Here is a 22,727-nt window from a genome sequence, read left to right on the forward strand (position 1 = left end):
TGCATGACTTATGAATGCAATGACATTTTCAACATTAACATAAGCTTTGACCTTTTGTGTCCAGTCTTCTGGGATATGGCATGTTAGCAGGTAGGGTTTTTCGTTTCCTTCCTGTGTATTGTTCAGAGTACACCTTGAAGCATAAACTTCAAGAATACAGCATCTCAAAGCCTAGAAAACAATCCCTAAGAGCAGATTGCAGCAGAGTAAAACTCAATGAAATTTTAACCTTTTCAAGCTTTAAAAGATCTAGTAGTTTCATTCCTTGCTTACCAAAATTAAATTCAATTCCTAAAGATGCAAGGAAATATACTGGTGGAAACACAATTACATTCCAAGAATCAAGTTAAAGCACATCTCGTTTATTCACGGCAGTATAAACATGTTCGTGATTCACAAATTTTATCTATTGATTCAACAACAACAAAAGATTACATCTTCCATTTTGACAAGGAGGCAATGTGAGAATTTGGGGAAGATCATAAAACCCCGAATTGTAACTTCTTCAGGAAAGCATAATTCAAATGATACATGTGGATCAAAATCATTCCACCAAAACAATTCATGATTGGCTTAATCCTTACCATTTAAAAAGTCTCTAGTGTAGAGTTATATTCAGGAAAGATTATATTTTAATGAAATCTTGCTTCAGCAAAGAAATACTACAAGAAAGTGTTTTTGCTTTGATCACAAGCTACAATTATTCAATAACTTAATTGCATAGTTAAATTTTAAAATAAAGTCAGTGCAGTCCTCTATTTTAGAAAAATGTTATTCAGTGAAGGTTGAGAAAACTTTCAACTCAGAAGTGTCTGACTAGAAACTCTTTCGAGGAGCAGACATGGTGATTTTATTCAAGTTTACACAGCCTTTTAGAGCCACACCTGAGCACTTTATAGCTGAGAATACTCTGAGGATAATAGTTCCGAGAATGACATAATTTTAGAAATATAAAACTTGTCTAAAAACCAGTGTTTCCTACATATGGTGCTAATTTTGCTTCTACAATTAGAAGGTATCTAGGTATTTCTTAGATCATTGATTTTCACACTGAAAAGTGTCTCAGAAACCAGGGGACTTGTTTAAACTGAGACTGCAGGGCCCCTGGCCCAGAGTTTTAGATTCTGGTGTGGGGCTGAAAACCTGCATTTCTACCAAGTCCCCAGAAGATGCTGATGCAGCTGTTATGGGCACCAACACACTCTGAAAACCACTGACTTAGAATAACTTAAAGAACAATAATAACTAATTCAAATTAATAAAAGGAAAATATATCTATATCACAATTCTTTCCATATTTCCCTAAATTTATAATCTGTGAAATTCTGGTCAAATTTTTTGTAAATGATAGAGAGTCCCCAGTTCAACTTACTTAATTTTGATAAAGCAAAATTGACTAAAAATTTCTTTAATTCCTATTTTTAAAAAGACTCTTTTATAAGGAAGAAATGGTATGCTTTCATCTCATACCATATGATATCATCCAGGGTCATGGAAAGGGTGCATTTAAATCATTGAATTGTTACTTAGACACATGTAAAGATAATTCCCCTGGAGAAGGAAATGGCAACTTACTCTAGTATTCTTGCCTGGGAAATTTCATGGACAGAGGGGCCTGGGTTCACAGTCAAAGGGGTCGCAGAGAGTCAGATACGACTGAGCAACTGAACAACAACAACAAGAACAAAGATAACCTAGTAAAAAGATGACAAAAAATAGGAAACAATCCTGGGTATTATTCCCTATGCAAATAAGTCAGGAAAGTCTTTAAACTTTGGGGCCTCAGTTGCTTTAAAACTAAAATGGAATATTTCACCTGGACAACCTCTGACAGCCTCTCCAGCTCCTGAAGGAATGTCAATTCCTTCCCGTGTCCCAGGAAGCCACCTCGGCTTGGCAAAAAGAGTAACTAAATCAGAGAAAGAGCCCAAAAGTCTGCAGAAAAGCGTGACCTTTCAGCATGTTCATTATTAACTAACAAAGAGCTTCAAAACAGAATATGAAGGCGAGAGTGAGACTGGACTGCTGCCCGTGTCTCCCACCTGCTCTGGGGCCCACTTGCTTCTTTGATCTTTGAATTTAATTAAAACAAAAGACGAGGTTTCATTTCCCTGAAAAACATCTTCTTAGTGCTTAGACAGGCAGGTGCCGTGGGTGATCACACTCGGCGGACAGATCAGAAGGTGATGGAGTTTGCCACGGCTCAGTCGCAAAATTAACAAATATCTGGAAGAAATGATGAACACAATTGCTAACTTCAACCCTTTGTTCTCATACAAGGAACATCTTCTCAAATATTCCTAAGAATCACAACCCATTCATTCATAAAAATCCTTCCCAATCACCTTCAATACATAGGTCCGAACTTCACGAATGATAAACATTTCCAGACACAATAAATTGCCAGGAAATTCTCAATGCCTTAAGCACGATTTTAGATTGACCTATGATCTAATTTCACCTGCCAGGACTCTTAGGGAACCAAGCACGTTTCTTCCTAAGGTCAGCTCACAGTGGAGCCCCTTTAATTATTAGTGGTGTGCGTGGGTGCCAAGTCACTTCAGTCATGTCTGACTCTTTGCAACCCTATGGACTGTAGCCCACCAGGCTCCTCCATCCAAGGGTTTCTCCAGGCAAGAACACTGGAGTGGGTTGCCATGCCCTCCTCCAGGGGATTCTCCTGACCCATGCCTCTTTTGTCTCCTGTATTGGCAGGAGGGTTCTTTACTGCTAGCGCCACCTGGGAAGCCCAGTTATTAGTGGGGGTGGGGGATAACTGGAGACCCATTGGATGACAGCCTGACCTGCTTATTGAATCAATGAAACTAGGAGCAGATGGAAGCCCTAAATGTTGAATACTCACCTTGAGTGGAGAGCACACAATAAACAGACCTCCTTTATAAACTCAAAAAGTGATTAATAAAAGAAATGGTGACCTCAAGAAGCAATCTGCCCCTTTTTTAAATCAGCTGGAGCAGGCCTCAAGAAAAACAACCCAGTGTCTCCTTCAAGGTACTATACCTGCTCCAGAGTGGTCTGGTTGATGGAGTAATGTGTGATATTCAGGAAGCTTTTATTGTCTTCTAGAACTCTGAACAGGTTGGCTAAGCACGCCCATCTTTTGGGCATGTGATATTCCAACAAATTAAGGCGCTGCCCCTGAAAGCAAAAAAAAAAAAAAAAAAAAGATTGGATCACAGGGTTAACAATCATTAACTGACCACACTATAGTTAATTGCCAAATAAACTATCTCTTTCAAAACACAGTCTTTTCAAAGCCTTTTCAAACTCGTTTCAAACCCTTAGATACCAACTAAAGTCAGAAGTCAGTTTTATGAGCCTTCCAAGAGTGCTCATGGGCTGTGCTTTACCACAAGGCATATTTGATAAGAGGTGTCCCCCCGGGGAGGGATGCTGCTCTGCCCCTTTCTGTCGCCACTGTGCCACAAGCCTGGGAAACCCTTTCTTGGGGAAAGAAGACCCTGTTGACAGCTAGGGAGAGGGAGGTGGACTTGGTATCAGAGATAGATGCACGGAGACCCCTGAACCTCACACCAGAACACCCGCCATCCTCACCACTGGCTGAGCGACTCCCAGTAAGATGCTTAACTCTCCGGGCCCCATTCTCAAGGGGGCATGTGGAGACCCCAGTAGTAGTTTCACGGGGTAGAGGGCCTTGAACATGAACCCCTGTAAGCTAAACAATATGCCTCTTGCTGGGTACGATTTTACCCAATGGTTGTGGATGAAATAGACAAGCAACAGCTCCTGTGAGGATGACAGTCTATTAGCAGTTATGACAAATTAGAATCTTGGGGTCATCCAAGAGAACTGCAAATGGTGCTTCTCAGAGGTTCCTGTGCGCAGGCCTTGCCTGGTCCCCTTGGTAACACACAGATCTGGGGTTAGGATGCTGGGGACTGAGATGCTACGGGTCTCACCCACTCCCAGGTGATGAAGACCCACTGGTTCAGGGACTACACTTTGTATCAAGTGTGTAGAGGGTTGTGACCTCAAGCCCAGGGCCGTTCTTGTGAATTAATGCTGAAACCACAGAAGCTACAAACCCCCTTCGTAAATATATGGAAGAAGCTAACTTGTGTATCTTCCCTCCTAAAGAAAATGAACTGTGTGATGAAGTTGTGCCCACAGGAAAGGAAAGATGAGTAAGAACTATCTGCACTGGGAGACCTCATAACGGGGCCAGAGGCTTGCCATCCTTCAGAGAGGTCAGGTGACACCCACAGACAGCCCCTTCTGCTTTGGGGGAAGAGGCATGGCCTGTACTTTGCAATGAGCTCACAACAGTAGGCAGTGTCTTTGAAGCATAGAATTAAAATAGGGGAAAGACAAGGGCATTTGTGAGAGGTTTTTAGCTCAAAATGAAGTAATGTACAATATTAGCACTACCTTAAACTGGATTCCTGGAAAATAGAGCTTCAAGCAGTCAGAAACAGCACTATGTTGATCTGCTTCCTTGTGGAGCCAAACCTTGACTGTATAACCATCACCAAACCTGAGAGTTGAATTTAAAAAATAAGGTTACTATTATATAGATCTAAGATAGATAAACTCTAAGTCCATTTTCACAGGAAGGCAGCAAAAGTAAGTAACTATTCCAAATTGTTGGAAGATTCTATGTTCTCAGAAACAGAATATTCAAGAATGAATAATAATTCACGTATGTAGTTTGCTGTGACTCATTGACACAGACACTGATTTATCTGTTTGAAAAATTAGCAGATCTTAGAATCAACACCCGGTTCAATACAAAAGGGAGGGTGAAAACGCAAGCTGTGAAGACAAAGTGCTAAGTTAAGAAGCCAGAGCTGAGCTGGAGATGAACCCTGAGACCATCCCAGTCTCAAAGGCTGCACTGATGCCCAAGTGGCTGGAAGAGTGGACGGTAACAGGGGCTGATCATGGGATCAAGACAGATATTTGCTTATCATGAAAAACAATTCCCTCAACTGTCCGCCAACCCCGAGGGCCCAGCAACTGCAGGGGGCCAAGGCCCTGATGTCACAGAGCTGTAAACGGAGGTCTGCTGGGGTCTGAGCAACCACACCCAAGGTGACGCTCCTACCACACACAACCTCAAATAGTGAACCCCAAGAGTGGAAGGGGCTTCCCAAGATGATTTACATTATTCTATTACATAGCCCAGGTGCCCAGCATGGTGTCGGACACACAGTCCTATCTCAGATCTGTTAAGTGAAAGCAAATACACAAATATATCATTATATAGTGATTTTTTGTTGGTTTTGTTCACTGATATACTTACCCCAAGTACCTAGAACTAATAGACAGTAGATGAATGAATGAATGAAAAACTGGTACGCCCAGAGCCTTACAAGCATGATCATTGCTGGGGAAAACATGCTACATTTAAGTCAGCTTTCCATGACTGAGAATGACTAATACATTTATGGGCAAATTATTTTTCGGGTAAGTCTACCTGGTGAAGAAGAGGACAAAGATAATGTGACTTTGCTTCAGGGACACGGAACAGCCTCGCAAACACCCAGAGATCCTCGTCCCAGTTCTGCTTTCCCACCTCCTGCCCTGATCTCAGATTTCCTCTGAGATCTGTGTGTGACTCCAACTGCCCCCAGCTATTGCGAGTTCCTGGTTTCAAGTCCCCTCAGGGATGAGAGGTCACTGAGGACATGGACAAAATCTGAGTGACAGGAGCCAGGGAGGCAGCCCACCCCTCTGGCTCTCCTGAGCTCATTCCCAGGACTCTCTGAGGCCAACCCTACCCGGTTAGTACAGGAAATGTGTGTGTTCCGGATTCCCCTCGCTCAGGGGTGCATGTCCAACGTGAACCAGGGTTCCTGCTCTGTGTCCCTGAGAGCCTCCCCCGTGTGTATGTATTTCAGGGTTCCATGGAGGAAGAGCTGAGGTCCAGATCTTTGAATGGCTCCCAGGGTGAGGCGCTGTCTCAAGAAGCTGCTGCCCTTCAGAGAGCTCTCTGCTGTCCTGGGAAGAGATGCTCCTAGTCACGTGGTTATGGCCAGCCTGAGGGTGAAGGTCAAAGTGTCTGGAAGCCTGTGTGTGAATCTAGCCCCCCGTCCATGCACCAGACCTCTGACTCCATGGAGTCGAACTGTCTCACTGCCATACTCTCATCTAGAAAACAGGCTCCTAAAATGAGGTCCCTAAAAAGGGGGTCAGAGGCCCGAGTACACGAACCCCTGAGGAAGCGGGTGAATAAACATCCAGCGAAAGTGAGGCTCCACAAAGGACAGGTCCAGAATGAGGAGCATCCTCGGTGTGAAGACGCTCACAATTCATCTGGGCAACGGAGACAAAGCAGATGAAAAATCAGAACACAGGTGTACCTAGAGATGACCACACTAAGGAAGTCAGACAGAGGCAGACAAATACATGATATCACTTCTACGTGGAATCTAAAGTATGACACAAATGAGACAGACTCATAGACATAGAGAACAGACTTGTTGCCAATGGAGAGAGTCAGAGGGATAAACCAGAGGCTTGGGATTAACACATACACACTACTCTATATAAAACAGATAACCAACAAGGTCCTACTGTATAGCATAGGGAACTACAGTCAACATCTTATCCAACAATGGAAAAGAAAATGAAAAACAATGTATATATGTGCATAACTGAGTCACTCTTCTGCACAGCAGAAATTAACACAATATTATAAATCAACTATTACCTCAAAGAGTAAATTAAAGAATCAGAACACGAATCTGCAGCACTTATTACACAGAAATATAGGGTGAGAGGTGACATCGACTAAGCAGAAATGACTTCATTGTTTCATGCACGTTAGGATCCCCTTCACATAAGCAAAAATGGCAGCCCTCCAGGGGTATTCTCCTAGAATGTTTTTTAATGCAGGCTAAATTCCAATAATGGTCTAATATTCTCACCATAAGCGTATATACATATTAATGTTTAAAATTCTTTCAAAATGAAGTTATATTTTCACTAAGCCATTTCAGCTTTACTCTAGAGAATCAGAATTACACGGTTCCTTAAAAAAATAAACATTGAAGAGAAAATGTTTCTGAAATAGATTGCAAACTCCTCAGTAACTCTCTAGAATACTTGATAAGACATGCAGACAGAAAATTATACAATCACAGCATCTTCAATAATTGAGAGAATCTTTGTAGATTATCAAATTATGATGTGAGTATCTAATTTACATTATTCTTACTTTCTCACTTCTGCCTATAACCTACACTTATGCCAATGATCTAAATTCCATGAAGGATTTATTTGATTTGTGCACTTTCCATTCTAAAAGCTTTCAAAGTAGCAAAGGAGTCATTTATGTATCAACTCACTCATCCCTCTCACATTTGCAGATAACCGATCACATCCATATCATTTGCAAAGCCGGCAATTATGTAAAGACAAATAAACAGCATTACCTGTCACTGAAGATGCCTGTAAGAAGCACTCAATCACTACTGAGAATCAGCATTTAGGTACCACAAACGTTCAGTGTAACATATGCAATAAACAGTAAAACAGGGGAGTAGCAATGGAGTAGTGGAACAAGAAATGTACACATGTATTCTGCAAAAGCCAGTGAGGAAAGAAGGAGGGAGGGACTGAGTGATGGATACTCATCAGTTTTATTCAGCTTCCGGAGGATCCTCTGCAAATCGCTCACACTCATGGCATTCATTTTAAAAAAATATTTATTTAGCTGCAGCATGTGGGCTTTTGTGAAATATATCTCCTGCCATATAAACAAACAAGAATGTCAAAGCTATCCGTGATTCCTGCCCTCCAAATGTGAATTTCTGAGCCATGCAGACAACAAGTGTGCCACTCCCTACACGACAGCTTAAGGATGTCACAGTCATCAGCGATTATAAATCTACCCCAGGGTGAGCCAGTGAGCCCTAAGGGAATTGAAAAAAGAAAAGAATACCTCTGTAAAAATACAGGATATTTGGCCTTAGATAGCTGAGATACATATGAAAGAAATGACTTCAATAACCCCAGGCTCTTGCATCTTCCCACACATAGAAGAATACTAAATTCCTTAACTTGAGGTCTAGTTTTCCTTACTTAACAATAATATTTGATGTTCAGATTGCCTGCCCCCTTTGTTGCAAGCTTCTATATAGACTGACCTACAGCTCAGGGCTACTTGGGATGCTGTCTCCAGGGCTTGAAGCCCTAAGACTTTCCCACCAAGTAAAACATCTCTACTTTCAGTCTGCTTTCAGGTTGTGACTATTTTCTAAGTCGACACTCTGTCCACGGCATGTGGGATCTCAGTTCCCCAGTCAGGGTTCAAACCCAAGTTCCGTGCACTAGAAGGCGATGCTTAAGCACTGAACCACCAGGGACGTCCCCCATAGCCTTCCTAATAGTAATGCTCTCACATCAAGCCTCCTGAGAAACCTGTATGCAGGTCAAGAAGCAACAGTCAGAACTGGACATGGAACAATGGACTGGTTCCAAATTGGGAAAGGAGTACGTCAAGGCTGTATATTGTCACCCTACTTATTTAACTTATATGCAGAGTACATCACGAGAAACGCTGGGCTGGAGGAAGCACAAGCTGGAATCAAGATTTGCTGGGAGAAATATCAATAACCTCAGATATGCAGATGACACCACCCTTATGGCAGCCTAGACTCTTGATGAAAGTGAAAGTGAAAGAGGAGAGTGAAAAAGTTGGTTTAAAGCTCAACATTCAGAAAACTAAAATCATGGCATCTGGTCCCATCACTTCATGGCAAACAGATGGGGAAACACGGAGAAAGAGACTTTATTTTTGTGGGCTCCAAAACCACTGCAGATGGTGATTGCAGCCATGAAATTAAAAGACACTTGTTCCTTGGGAAAAAAGCTATGACCAACCTAGACAGCATATTAAAAAGCAGAGACATTACTTTGCCAACAGAGGTCTGTCTAGTCAAAGCTATGGTTTTTCCAGTAGTCATGTATGGATGTGAGACTTGGACCATAAAGAAAGCTGAGCACCAAAGAATTGATGTTTTTGAACTGTGGTGTTGGAGAAGACTCTTGAGAGTCCCTTGGAGTGCAAGGAGATCCAACCAGTCAATCCTAAAGGAAATCAGTCCTGAATATTCATTGGAAGGACAGATGTTGAAGCTGAAACTCCAATACTTTGGCCACCTGTTGCAAAGAGCTGACTCATTTGAAAAGACCCTGATGCTGGGAAGGACTGAAGAGGGGAGGAGAAGAGGACGACAGAGAATGAAGTGGTTGGATGGAATCAACGACTTGATGGACATGAGTTTGAGCAAGCTCTGGGAGCTGGTGATGGACAGGGAAACCTGGTATGCTGCAGTCCATGGGGTCTCAAAGAGTTGGACACGACTGAGTGACTGAACTGAACTGAATGAGAACGTAACATATAGTACAGGGAACTCTACTCAGTACTTTGTGGTGACCTAAATGGGAAGGAAATCCAAAACAGAGGGGATGTATGTATACGTAGAGCTGATTCACTCTGCTGTACAGTAGAAACTAACATAACATTGAAAAGCAGCTGCGTGCATGCTCTGCTGTATCTGACTCTTTGTGACCCCATGGACTATAGCCCACTAATCTCTGACCATGGGATTTCCAGGGCAAGAATACTGGAGTGGGTTGCCATGCCCTCCTCCAGGGAAGCTTCCCACCCAGAGTTCGAAGCCATGTCTCCTGCATTGGCAGGTAGATTCTCTACCACTGACCCACCTGGGAAGCCCTGAAAAGGAACTATACTGCAATTAAAATTAAGTTAAAAAAGAAACCTGGTCATCAAAGAGAATGGCTTTTTTGTGGTCTTAATGTCTGTCCATCCTGGGTAATGTCAGCACAAGAAGGGAAGGGTCTTTAGGAAATGTAGAAGTTTCCAGCAGCTGGAGGGATGTCCGGTCACATCAGACTTTATAACATGATGAATTCTGGAGATCTGCCTGCAGACAGTCTCAGCTGCCAAGCTGTGCTCACACCAGGGTCCCCTGCAGAGGCGGATGGGACTAAGGTAATCATTCTCCTCCTGGCTTCTCCCTCTGAGCCTCTCTACATAATTCAGCAAACACCCCATGGAAAACGGCCACTGCAATTTACTGCCTGACCTGATGAGTGCTGCCTGGAGAGACGGCCACAGAACTGATGCATGAGACCCCAGGAGGGAAACAGCATCATGAAAATGTGGACCCTCGGAGCCTGCACCCCGCTCAGCTGCCCTCTACACAAAGATCACTGCTTCAAAAAGCCCTTTCTGGCAGCAGGAAGTACTCTGTTCCAGGCCCACAAGCAAATGCACTTGATGCTTTTTGGCTGGAGTTTGAAACTCCTGGGGTGTAAGGGGGATGGGTCCTCTTAGAAGATGTGATTAAAGCTCTTCTGAATTTCATTTTAGAGAGTTCCCAAATAATCTCTGTGGACTCCAGTCAGATCCTATGTAATACAGCCTTTAAAACAAAGAGGGAATAATGAGAAAAATGATTTTCTTAGCAAAGAGGAATTAAGAGGCAGACTTCCTGCCCCTGTTGCGAAAACGCTTCAAGAAGCCAGATTCAGGGAGAAAGTCTCTAGGGCCTGAATGTGGCTAAAACATTCCTGCTGGACACCAGGGTAGATACATGCTGCCTGCCAGAGGAGTGTGGAGTGAGAAATAGCGGGTGCAAGATGGAGCCAGGCAAACGGGAAGCTCTGTGCTGCCCTGTGCCCACCTTGCCCTCAGCTCCATGTTCAACACGGGAAGTGACTAAGTTCACAGTACACTGGAGCCTGATGTGTTTGGGGGCGAATGATGAGAGGGTACATGGCTGAGCTGACCTGGTCCCAAGGGTGGCAGCAATTGCAAGGGACCTAGACTACCTAAAACAATCTTAGAAAGAGGATGAAAGCTGAAGGACTAATACAAATTTCAAAACGTACTCAAAAGCAACAGTGATCAAGACAGTTTGGTATTAGCATCAAGATAGATATATAGACCAATGAACAGTATTGGGTCCAGAAATAAGCCTGTGGGCCTATGGTCAATCGATTTATGACAAGGTGGTCAGAACCATTCAATGAGAAGAATAATGTTTTCATCAAATTGGTCTGGATATACAGCAATACAAACAGTTAACACACATAGTTTATGCAAAATGGATCAAATATCTAAATGTAGGTGTATAAAAATACAAAACTCTTAAAATCATACATAGCAATAAATCTTCCCTTTCTCTGATTTCACAAGGGATTCTCAGATATGACAAAAAAATCATGAAAAACAAAAGAAAAAACTGGTAAGTTGGGCTTTATCACAATTAAAGAAATCTGTGCTTCTAAACCGAGAAGGCAATGGCACCCCACTCCAGTACTCTTGCCTGGAAAATCCCATGGACAGAGGAGCCTGGTAGGCTGCAGTCCATGGGGTCATGAAGAGCCAGACATGACTGAGTGACTTCACTTTCACTTTTCACTTTCATGCATTGGACAAGGAAATGGCAACCCACTCCATTGTTCTTGCCTGGAGAATCCCAGGGACAGCGGAGCCTGGTGGGCTGCCGTCTATGGGGTCAAACAGAGTCAGACATGACTGAAGCGACTTAGCAGCAGCAGCTGCAGTGCTTCTAAAGGTGTTATCAAGAAAATGAAAAAGCAAACCAATGAGTTGAGAGAGTAGCACTGACATATACACACTACTGTGTGTGAAACAGCTAGCTAGCAGCAAGCGGCCGCACGGCACAGGAAGCTCAGCTCAGTGCTCTGCGATGACCTAGACGGGTGGGAGGGTGTGCAAGGGAGCCCCAGGTGGCAGGGGATAGATGTACCTATAGCTGATTCACACTGTTGTACAACAGAAGCTAACACAACATCATAAAACAATTATGTCCATTAGCAGATGAACGGATAAGAGAGCTGTGGTACATATATATACACAATGGAGTATTACTCAGCCATTAACAAGAACACATTTGAATCAGTTCTAATGAGGTGGATGAAACTGTAGCCGATTATACAGAGAAGGTAAGACAGAAAAACACCAATTCAGTATACTAACACATTTATATGGAGTTTAGAAAGATGGTAATGATAACCCTGTATGCAAGACAGCAAAAGAGACACAGATGTTTAGAATGGACTTTTGGACTCTGTGGGAAAGGGAGAGGGTGGGATGATTTGGGAGAATGGCATTGAAACATGTATACTATCATGTAAGAAACAAATTGCCAGTCTATGTTCGATACAGGATACAGGATGCCTGGGGCTGGTGCATAGGGATGATCCAGAGAGATGATATGGGGTGGGAGGTGGGAGAGGGGTTCAAGATTGGGAACTCATGTACACCCGTGGCAGATTCATGTCAATGTATGGCAAAACCAATACAGTATTGTAAAGCAAAATAAAGTAAAAATAAAAATTAAAAAAATAAGTAAATAAATTTTTAAATGAGACAATATTTGCAAATCACCTATCTGAAAAGGGACTTGTACCTAGAATGCGCAACTCTTTCAATAATAAAAAGACAACCTAATACTGTTTAAATGGGCAAAAGATATGAATAGACATTTCTCCACAGCAGACAGGCAAGTGGGCAACAAGCACATGGACAAATCAAAACCACACGATACTACTCTTCACTGGGACAGCTAGAATAAAAATTCAGATAATAAAAGTAATGGCCAGGAGGTACAGCAATTACAAACTTCACTCAGGGCTGATAGGAATGTAAAATGGTACAGACAGTTTGGAAAACAAACTGACAGCTCCTTTAATGTTTAAGCACAGAGTTAGGATATGAGCTGCTTCCCTGGTGGCTCGGCTGGTAAAGAATTCGCCTGCAATGCAGGAGACCTGGGTTCGATCCCTGGGTTGGGAAGATCCATCCCCTGGAGAAGGGAACAGAAACCCACTCCAGTATTCTGGCCTGGAGAATTCCATGAACTGCATAGTCCAAGGGGTCACAAAGAGTCAGACACGATTGAGTGACTTTCACTTTCATCTTACTATATGATCTAGGAGTTTTCCTCAAAGGTATATAGCCAAAGAAATAAAACGTATGTCCCTAAGAAAACTCCTAGCTGATTGTAGCAACAGAATGTGTAACAGCCAAAAGGTGAACATAACCCAAATGCCCACTGACAATGAACAAACAGAAGTGTTGTATGTTATTTGGTCATAAAAAGAAATGAAGTACTGATAACACAGATGAACCTTAAAATAGTACACTGTAATGAGTGAAAGCTGCTGGTCAGAGAAGACCCTGTCCAGCTCTTTGCGACCCATGGACTGTAGCCCACCAGGCTCCTCCATCCATGGGATTCTCCAGGCAAGAATATTGGAGTGGGTTGCCATTTCCTTCTCCAGGGGATCTTCCTGACCCAGGGATCAAACCCAGGTCTCCCACATTGCAGGCGTCTTTAAACCTCTGATCCACCAGGGAAGCCCAGAGAAGACCATATATTATGAATTCCATTTCTAGGTCAATAAGAGACAACTTTATAGAGACAGAAAACAGATCAGTGGAGGTTAGAACTAGAATGAAAAGTAAATTGATAGCTAAAGGGACAAGATTTCTTTTTGAGATGATGAAAATGCTCTAAAATTGGCTGCAGAGAAGGTTGCACATAATTGTGAATATGCTAAAAAGCACTGAATTATATACTTTAAGCGAGAGAGTTGTATGACATGTAAAGTATATTTCAATTAATCTGTTAAAAGACAAAGAAAGGATGGCCACTGTTTTAAAAAATCAATGACAAGTGGTTGGGACCATGATAGATTGTAAAAGTGTTAGTCACTCGGTTGTGTCCGACTCTTTGTGACCCCATGGACTGTAGCCCATCAAGTTCCTCTGTCCATGGAATTCTTCAGGCAAGAATGCTGGAGCAGGCTGCCATTCCCTTCTCCAGGGGATCTTTCCAACTCAGAGATCAAATCCGGCTCTCCCACATTGCAGGCAGTTTCTTTACCATCTGAGCCACCAGGGAAGCATGGCTCCAACGTGACACCCTTTGCCATATCACCCTGTTGAGTTCTTGCCTTAAGAGGTGAGACTATTCTCCTGCTCTTTTTCTTAACAGCCATGTGACATGGTTTGCAGGAGCGATGTGACCTCAGGCTTGAATCGTCCTTGTGCTCTCTAGACATTTTCCTGTCTGGAAAATGCTCAGACACTGATTCTGGAAGGAGGATGAGTTAAAGGTGGGACAGAGCCAGCCCCTTTGAACCATCCGGACCAGCCCATCTGCAGCTGCTGGAGGATGAATGAAAATCGTATCAGCCACTGCATCTCATAAACTTCACTTTGCGGCTGTTTATAACAAAAGCTAACTCATGGATGCAAAAGTGTGTTTTTATGCTTTTGATAAAAGAGAGCCCAAAATCAAATTTGTAAAATGCTTCTCAACTATGAAACCTTTAAAGCATTGCAGCCGCATGCATTTTCTTCAAATGCACACACATATACCGACACACACACTTACATACACACAAACATACATGCACGCACATATATGTACACTCACACACACAGAAACACATACACACACATACACACAGAGATACATATACACCCACACCTAAATTTTAGGCTAACTGAACCCAGAGTAAATAAACTTCCCAAATTTTAATCCTGAATTATTTGAAACCTGAAATATAGTTTCGACCTAGTTTGCAGTTTATCGCACTGAGCTGACCTCCTCACTGTGCTGTGCTTCATCGCTCAGTCATGTCCGACTCTCTGTGACCTGCCAGGCTCCTCTCTTCATGGGATTCTCCAGGCAAGAATACTGGAGTGGGTTGCCATGCCCACCCCCAAGGGTCTTCCAAACCCAGGGATCAAACCCAGGTCTCCCGCACTGCAGGCAAATTCTTTACCATCTGAGCCACCAGGGAACCAAAGTCCTGGGCTACGAGGAATCCATTTCTTTGGCTAGCCTGGGTTTTCCTGGGCTCATTAAGCTGTATTTGCAATCAGAACTCACCATCCTGCAGTGCCTGCTGAGCTTTGGAGTGGCACATTTTTGCTGTCTATGTGCATATTAGTTCTTGGCAGGTCAGCCTATATCAGTACTGGGTCTGGCTACCCTGCAGGGAAGTGACAGGAAAACACTGCCAGGACTGAGCAGCAATAGGCCTGCATCACGCGCCTGATGGTTCCTGTTAATGGAGACACTGAGTAAGACAGAGCCTGTTTCTAAAAGCAGCCAACAAAGGATAAACAATGCAGAAGGTTCTGGGAGAAAGCAGGCTTCATCCCGTCCAGAGATCAGTGGGATCGGAATAGAAATCTTTATCAAAGGGGTTGATTGTTGTTATTAGTCATTCTTCATTAAGCTGAGCAGAGCCTAAATGCTCCCACAGTCTCATCTGACTGCTCTTTTAAAGTTCAATCAAAGCAACCTGGGAGAAGATATCATTTAGCAAAGGTCTCCCATGCACTACAGAGTTTGCGTTCATTCACTCATCTATTTATTTGTTCAACAAGTACCCTGAGCATATGTCATGTACTGTCCCGTATGTCAGAGATATAGTAATAAAAACAAAGGTCTACTGTCAAAGGATTTACATTCTATCGGGAAGAAGCTGAAAATAGTAAAAACCACTAATGTGTTTTGTCAACATTATATGTCAGAGAGTGCTAGTCTGTTTAGATTCATAAATGAGTGGCAGAAAACCCAGAGAAGCAGGATATTAGCAAGTATAAAATCTGAGGTCAGGCAACCACAAAAGGGTAAGGCCTTTCTTTGGCCCATTCTGTCATACTGCTCTGCTCACAGGTCTCCATTGCTGAAGTTGCCTCACGGTCCAACATGGCTGCTTCATCTCTAACCATCACATCTGCATTCACATCAGAAGGAAGGAAGAGGCAGAAAAAGAGCACACCTTTCCCTACAAATTCATATCCTTGAAGTTGCTAGTACCACTTCTATAATCTCTTTGCCCACATGTACAGATAGTGAGAGCTGGAAAGGTACATTCTTATTTCCAAGTGGCTATGTTGCTAGCTAACATCCAGGGACTCTTATGCTTCTATGAATAGGTGGACTACATACAGGAGACCCCACTGAGAGTAACTTTTGGGAAAATAACTGAGGAAATAAACCACAATTTCATCTCAGGGAACGAGGACGTCTCGTCCTAGCCCTCAAGATAAGAAATATGCTCGCTGAATCCAGCTACTTCTTTCCACAGTACCACAAAATATGTATGATTGTCCCCATTAAGAGAAAAAAACAAGCTTTCAGAAATGTTGAATAACTTTTTCAAAGCCCTGGAGGTGATGTTCCAAGTCTGACTGTAATGTCTGCATCTCATCCAGCCGTACTACTTTTCAAAGAGGAGTCAGCCCATGTTTCAAAACGAGGGGAGTCTGTTCCCTCCGCAGAAGCAAGAGAAGAAAGTTCTACACAGGAAGCTCACAGCTGTCGTCACAGACCAACGCCCCCAAGAGCTCCCAGCAGCAGAGCTCTGTCATGTCATCAGTTTGGGGTAGGGTGAGCTGGGGAGACAGCCATAGTATGAGGATCTTCTGCTGCTACTGCTGCTGCTGCTAAGTCGCGTCAGTCGTGTCCGACTCTGTGCGACCCCAGAGACGGCAACCCACCAGGCTCGCCCGTCCCTTGGATTCTCCAGGCAAGAACACTGGAGTGGGTTGCCATTTCCTTCTCCAATGCGTGAAAGTGAAAAGTGAAAGTGAAGTTGCTCAGTCGTGTCCGACTCCTAGCCACCGCATGGACTGCAGCCCACCAGGCTCCTCCATCCATGGGATTTTCCAGGCAAGAGTGCTGGAGTGGGGTGCCATCGCCTTAGGAGTTGACAATTGAGTTCTGAAACTGGTTCTTTCAGTTGTAACTCTGTGTTCTGACCCAACTGCTGAACTTATTTAGGTCTGAGCTGCTTTATGGTGAAGGGGGTAAATCACAGCTATCTAGGCTATTAAATGAGATGATGCACAAAAAGCACTTGACAAATGGCCCAAGTTCAAGAGTGTTTCAGTAAAGGAAAGCACATGGAGGAGCGCCCCAACCCATGACATCCAAATTCACAAAAGTGACAAAGGTGGCATGAATCCAGCTACTCCCTGTCTCTGTCTCCCGAGAGAGTCGACGCTCACCATCAGCTTTAGGCTTCTCTCCCTGTCTCCTGCCACAACTAAGAGCACCCGGGCAGAACACAGCATCCTTTCTTCCTTAGGAACCCCTGGGCAGCCCCCAGGCTCACAGAGAACACACTCCTAGCTCCTTCCTCTCAGCCCATCCTGACTTCGTGATTCTCCCCTGACATCACCATCTTCCACCTCCCAGATCCCAAGGCTAGTGACATGACAGCTCCTTCTCTCCTATTGCCTCAGATCAGCTGGCTGTAAAGCTCTAGTATTCTTCTGCCAAGCCTCCCCACCAATGCTTTCTTTCCCACCTGCCTTGTTCATCTTAATCAACTTCCAGCTAAAGAACAAAAGTCACCTTTTAATTGGCCATTTCTGCTCCTGTTTCTTATTGCTTCCCTTTGTTCCCTAATTTTCCACCCCAGAATTTAAACCTCCCTTGGTTTAACCCAAAACACTGTCTCCAAGTGGATGCCCCCATTATTCACCCTGCACCTGTGTGACAGTCCAGCTCTTCTCAAATGTGATTTGCGTTACTCATCTCCATGACTCTCCCACCACCAGAAGGGCTCACACAGTTGATTCACCTCCCAGGAATACACCTGGTTTAAATGCCTCCTTCTCCAGGAAGCCACCCAGGCAATCCATCATCTAAAACACTGGGCTGTCTCCTCCGAAGCCTTGCCATGAGTAGCACTTATGGTATCTTACGTAAGCTTTCATTGGGCTGCACCTTATGCATCTATCCAGCTAAAGACCCTGTGACTAAAGAGACACCCAATAACAGTTGCATCATACAGCACTTTGTTCACAAATTACTTCACGGTGTTGCATTTACATTTCTTTGTATGTGTGTCCATCTGACACCAGACTTCCTGACATAAGGGACCAGGCTCAAGTTGGGGTCCTGACACAGGCCCTCATCAAATGTGCACGAACGAAAAGGGATCACGGTGTGAGTCTGAACCCAGGGAAAAAATCTCCCATCACTTCCATTACACATCTTCACTGTAGGCAAGAAGCAGTCCAACTGTTCCGAGGGAAAATATGAGAAAATCAAAGCACGGTGCTCCCTCTGGTAAAGCGACACTTTGGAGGACATCCCTCATGAGCTGAATGTCCAAGACCAGGGATATCGCCCAAGTCCAGCGGGAGAGGAGCACGTAGATCAGAAACCCCTGGAGCAACACTGAGTGTGTTCAGGCAACTCGGTGTCTTCAAAGCAAACATGATAACAAACTACTTGCCTCTCTGTAAAGCGCACACATGCAGAGGAGAGCTCAGTCCTTTCTCTCGAAAGAACCATTTCTAGTAAAGAGAATGAATTCATTGTTTTTAGAAGTGGTGAAATGTTTCTAAGTAAGCAAAACACAGACCAATAGAATTTGGTCCCCCGTGATTCAAAAGCTCCGTGAAACGGCAGAAGTCATTCTATGAGCCCATGTACAAAGTGCCTTCTCATTTGTGAAGATCATATAAACACACAGAACTGTCAGATATTTCATTTTTAAGTGAGCCAGTTTATTATCAGGTGATAAAATCTTAGTCTAGGCTTTTATGTATGTGGTAATGTTTTGTAGAAGTAATAGACTGAAGTTGTCATGCTTAAGCATATGGTGTCACATAGGAGATATATTAATTTGCAGATGGCCAGAAAGTCACAGTTTGGGAACTGAGACATTGTTGTGCCTCCTCTTATCTCTTAGCAGAAAACTGATGGAGAAACACTCCAGATTATTCTTTATATTTCAGGCTTCCCTTGTGGCTCAGTTGGTAAAGAATCTGCCTGCAATACAGGAGACCTGGATTCAGTCTTTGGGTTGGGAAGATCCCCTGGTGAAAGGAAAGGCTACCCACTCCAGTATTCTGGCCTGGAGAATTCCATGGACTGTATAGTCCATGGGGTTGCAAAGAGTTGGACATGACTGAGCGACATTCACATTCTTTATATTTTAAGTAAAATAGTGATATAAATGACCAATGAGCACATCCTTTGAAGTTTCTTCCATTTTCTTTCTCAGTTCCTAAAATTTGCATGTCAGACAACTCAAGGAAATGAAAATTCTCATCATCTTAAGTAGTCTCTTTAAATCACATAAAGTTTTATTTTGTGTATACACAAACAGCCCCATCTTCCCTCTCCACTTAAACTGGCCCAGCAGATTTCAAATCGTAAACTCTGTGCTTCAGAAATGTAACTAATTTTTCCTTCCTGGGAGGGCCACTTTTCACCTTCAGACTTAACCCTCCCGCTTAAGCCAGTCCCAAGGGAGGGAAAGCAAGAGTGCGATGCATGGCTATTATGGGTCCCTCCCTGGTGGGTCATGAATGTGCCCACAGCCTGCAGGTGATAAGGCAGCTGCCCAGACTCTCGGGATGTGCTCCATTACGACCTACATCCCTCACTACCTGGGACGAGGCACCAGCGCCCACAGAGGTTGGTGTTAGTCATCCCTGGTTACCAGGTATCCACCACTGCCTCCGGCTTTCCTTTATACAGACATACACACGTGCACACAATGTACGGATGTATATTCCATGTAACACATCAGTCTTGAACCGGAAGCCACAGATCACAGCCCACTGAAACTGACAACCACTCTCAACTGAGCAAACAATCCTATCAGAATGTGAAGCTGCAGAGAACCACCCAGCATCTGCCTCCCTTGACTTCCTCATAACAGAAATCAACTTTATTTCATTGGGGAAGCCTCTAGCTCAGGTCTATATTTCTTAGCCTTTCTACTAGCCAGGGTGACCAACAACACATAAGTGCAAGTCTCTGGTTGCAACCTGGAAAAGCCTGCTTGAAGAGAGGACAGTGGCATGCGCCCCTTTTGCCTTTCCCTCCTTCTTCTTGATTCTTGTCTGGGACATGGATAGGATGGAGCCACAGCAGCTATTCTGGGGACCAAGCAAATTGTGAAGACTAAGTCAAGTGAACAAGTGCCAATAACCAGTTGCTTCTGGGTTTTTACTACATGTGAAAATGAAGATGCCTAATAAATATTCTTCAATCAATGTGTCTGATGTTCTGTTACTAACAGAGAAATGTATCTCACAACTGATACAAAAAGAAAGATCCAGAAGAGGAAGGAGAAAACCCCTAGAGGAAGGTCTCAAGGGGAGGAGATCATGTCAGTATCAAATGGATAAAAGAAATACACTTGATAAAGAAGCAATTTTCTTCCTCAAAAATAGGAACATAGGAAGAGAAGAATGTTGAATAAATATTTAGTGAGACCCCACTGAAGCATCTTTCAGACCTGGAAATCAGAACTTACATGTTAAGTGAGGGGTCAGACTCTCAGTGACAATTAGGACACACAGAAACACACCAAGAGGAAGGTTGGTGTGGCTGAAGACCCAGCAAGAGTCTGCATCGATTCTCATCTGTGCAGCCCTAGGTTGCAGCCAGCGGGAAGCCAGCCTGGTGCAAGCTGACCATCCGGGGACTTAGCAGTCAGACAGACCACAGGTGAGCCCCAACCTCACCCTGGCTCACTCCCCGTACTTGTTAGATGGGGACAGTCCTGAGAACACATGACACAGGACAAGGCTCAGCCCCAGTGCTTGGGCTCAAATCCAGCTCTTCCATCTACTAACCAGTGACCTAGAGAGACTCCCAAACGTTCCAGTCTTACCTTCTGTGCCTGTAAAAGCAGAGAGGCTTTTACAGGCACAGAAAGGTGGCTCCTGGGTTGGTCATCATGGTCACGAGGAATAAGTTACCTGATACACATAAAACCCCTGAAGAAAGCAATAGCAATCCACTGCAGTATTCTTGCCTGGAGAATTCCATAAACAGAGGAGCCTGGTGAGCTACAGTTCATGGGATTGCAGAGTCAAACACCACTGAGTGGCGCACACCACCCCCCCAACACACACACGTGCACACACACTTAGGACCAGCGTCGGGAATGCAGTCTACAGGTGTCATCCCTGGGTATTACAACCTAGCAAGCTAGACGATCGACACACAGTGCTTAGTCCAGCAGGGATGAAAACAGGTGATCAATGGCCACCAGGGAACAAAGGCAATTTGGTACTTAGAAGGGCTGACCCAGAGGCGAGGAAGTGAGAAAGGGCAATGGGCGTGACTCCCTGAAAGGGCCCGGTCACTGAGGAGTGGTGGTCTGGGACTGCGGGCTATTGTCATGCTCTATACATTTCAGAGAAGGCGACTTCTTTAGCCACAGGCTTCCCATGTAGCTCAGCTGTTAAGGAATCCTCCTGCAATGATGCAGGAGACCCCAGTTCGATTCCTGGGTTGGGAAGATCCCCTGGAGAAGGGAATGGCTACCCACTCAAGTATTCTGGCCTGGAGAATGTCCGGCAAAAGCCGGACATGACTGAACAACTTTCACTTTAAAAAGGAAAAGGCCAAAGATGAGGGACATGTTCCCAAGTTTCTTGAGTCTGAAGGGGTCCTCCAGGGGCACCAGGAACTCTCCTGCTCTGATTGGAAACAGGCGACAAAGGAAAGTGGTGTCCAAGCCCCACAGCCACTGAGCACAAGCAGGACCCCCTCCCCCAACCCCGGAGGCTGGCAGGAGGAGGGATGATGTCCGGGAGGTGGTCTGGCTGAGTGCAGAGAGGCAGGGAGTGCGGACGAGACTGAGGAGGGATCTGAGAGGAGTTCAGAGACCTGTGGCTAGATGGGGGCAGGGACACACACCTCCAGTCTGAAGCAGAGGCTGGGGTGCATGGGGTATGGGGAGGCACAGGGATGGGGTAGAGACAGGGGCGGGGCCAGGGTGCCACCCTCCCCGAGAGACCACGCCTCAGAAAGTCAATCGCAGACCCTGTGTGTCCTCCTAGCCCACGAGTCCCACTTTTAGCCGAATCCTCCTGTCTCCACAGCAGGCAGGCTAAGGATGCGATGCTGGCTGAAGCCGGGACCCGCAGAGCCAGAACCTGGGAAAGTCCCAGGAACAGAAACCTAGCAATGATCAGACTTGAACTTGATTCATTCTTTGTTTGTGAACACAAAGAACATTTAAAAACAAATTAGAACGCCAGCTCTAAGGTTAAACACAATGTTTAGTTGTTTAGAAATATGACTTAAGATACCTTAAAAAGTTATAAAAAGAAAGCCTGGAACCTGAGACAAAATATGATGTCCAATTATTAATAAAGGAGTGAATTTCGAGTCTGGCAACATGAGGACTCCTGGGAATCAAAGCCTGAACATTTCAGGACCACATGCACATCTCTGAGGTGGTTCTGCACCAAGGCGTCCAGGACTGGCTCTCCCTGCCCCCAGGTTCCATCCCTGAGATGGTGCGGATGCTGAGCCCAGGGCGATCCTGGCAGACAAAGGACCCAGGCAGTGTCCACAGGAGCGTCAGCTCTCACTGGAACCAGGTGGGTCTGGCACAGACAGATCTCCTGGCAGGGAGGAGGCAGCTCCTGCCAAAGAAGAGACAGGCAGTAGCTGCGAAGACACAGGCAGGGAAGTGCTGAGCCTCAAAGAGGCCCGAGGCCCCACGCGCCGGCCAGGAAGGAGGGCGGTGCGGGCGGCTTGGTGGGGTGCAGTCATGGCTGCAAGGTGTCCAAGCAAGTGCGAGACAGCGAGGCAGGAAGAGGAGGGGTGTTCAGAGACGGGGGGGACCCCAACCTGCCATCTTCACAGTGTCCTCCAGGCCCACTGGCACCC

The 22,727-nt window shown here is 44.6% G+C and overlaps 1 protein-coding gene across 1 annotated transcript in view; it reads right to left on the bottom strand.

Annotated features, from left to right (window-relative positions):
• Nucleotides 1-341: 341 nt before the first annotated feature.
• Nucleotides 342-22,727, bottom strand: part of ABCA13 (ATP binding cassette subfamily A member 13) — a 393,578-nt gene continuing 371,192 nt past the window's right edge. Inside the window, exons 61-63 of the mRNA XM_042248365.1 lie at nt 4,411-4,516; nt 3,022-3,159; nt 342-2,226 (exon numbers count right to left, since the gene is read on the bottom strand). Coding sequence (XP_042104299.1) covers nt 2,134-2,226; nt 3,022-3,159; nt 4,411-4,516 — 337 coding nt within the window. The 3' untranslated portion in view covers nt 342-2,133. The remainder of the gene's footprint in view (nt 2,227-3,021; nt 3,160-4,410; nt 4,517-22,727) is intronic.

The sequence above is a fragment of the Ovis aries genome, chromosome 4 (assembly GCF_016772045.2).
Source record: "Ovis aries strain OAR_USU_Benz2616 breed Rambouillet chromosome 4, ARS-UI_Ramb_v3.0, whole genome shotgun sequence".
In the NCBI taxonomy this organism is placed as follows: Eukaryota; Metazoa; Chordata; class Mammalia; order Artiodactyla; family Bovidae; genus Ovis; species Ovis aries.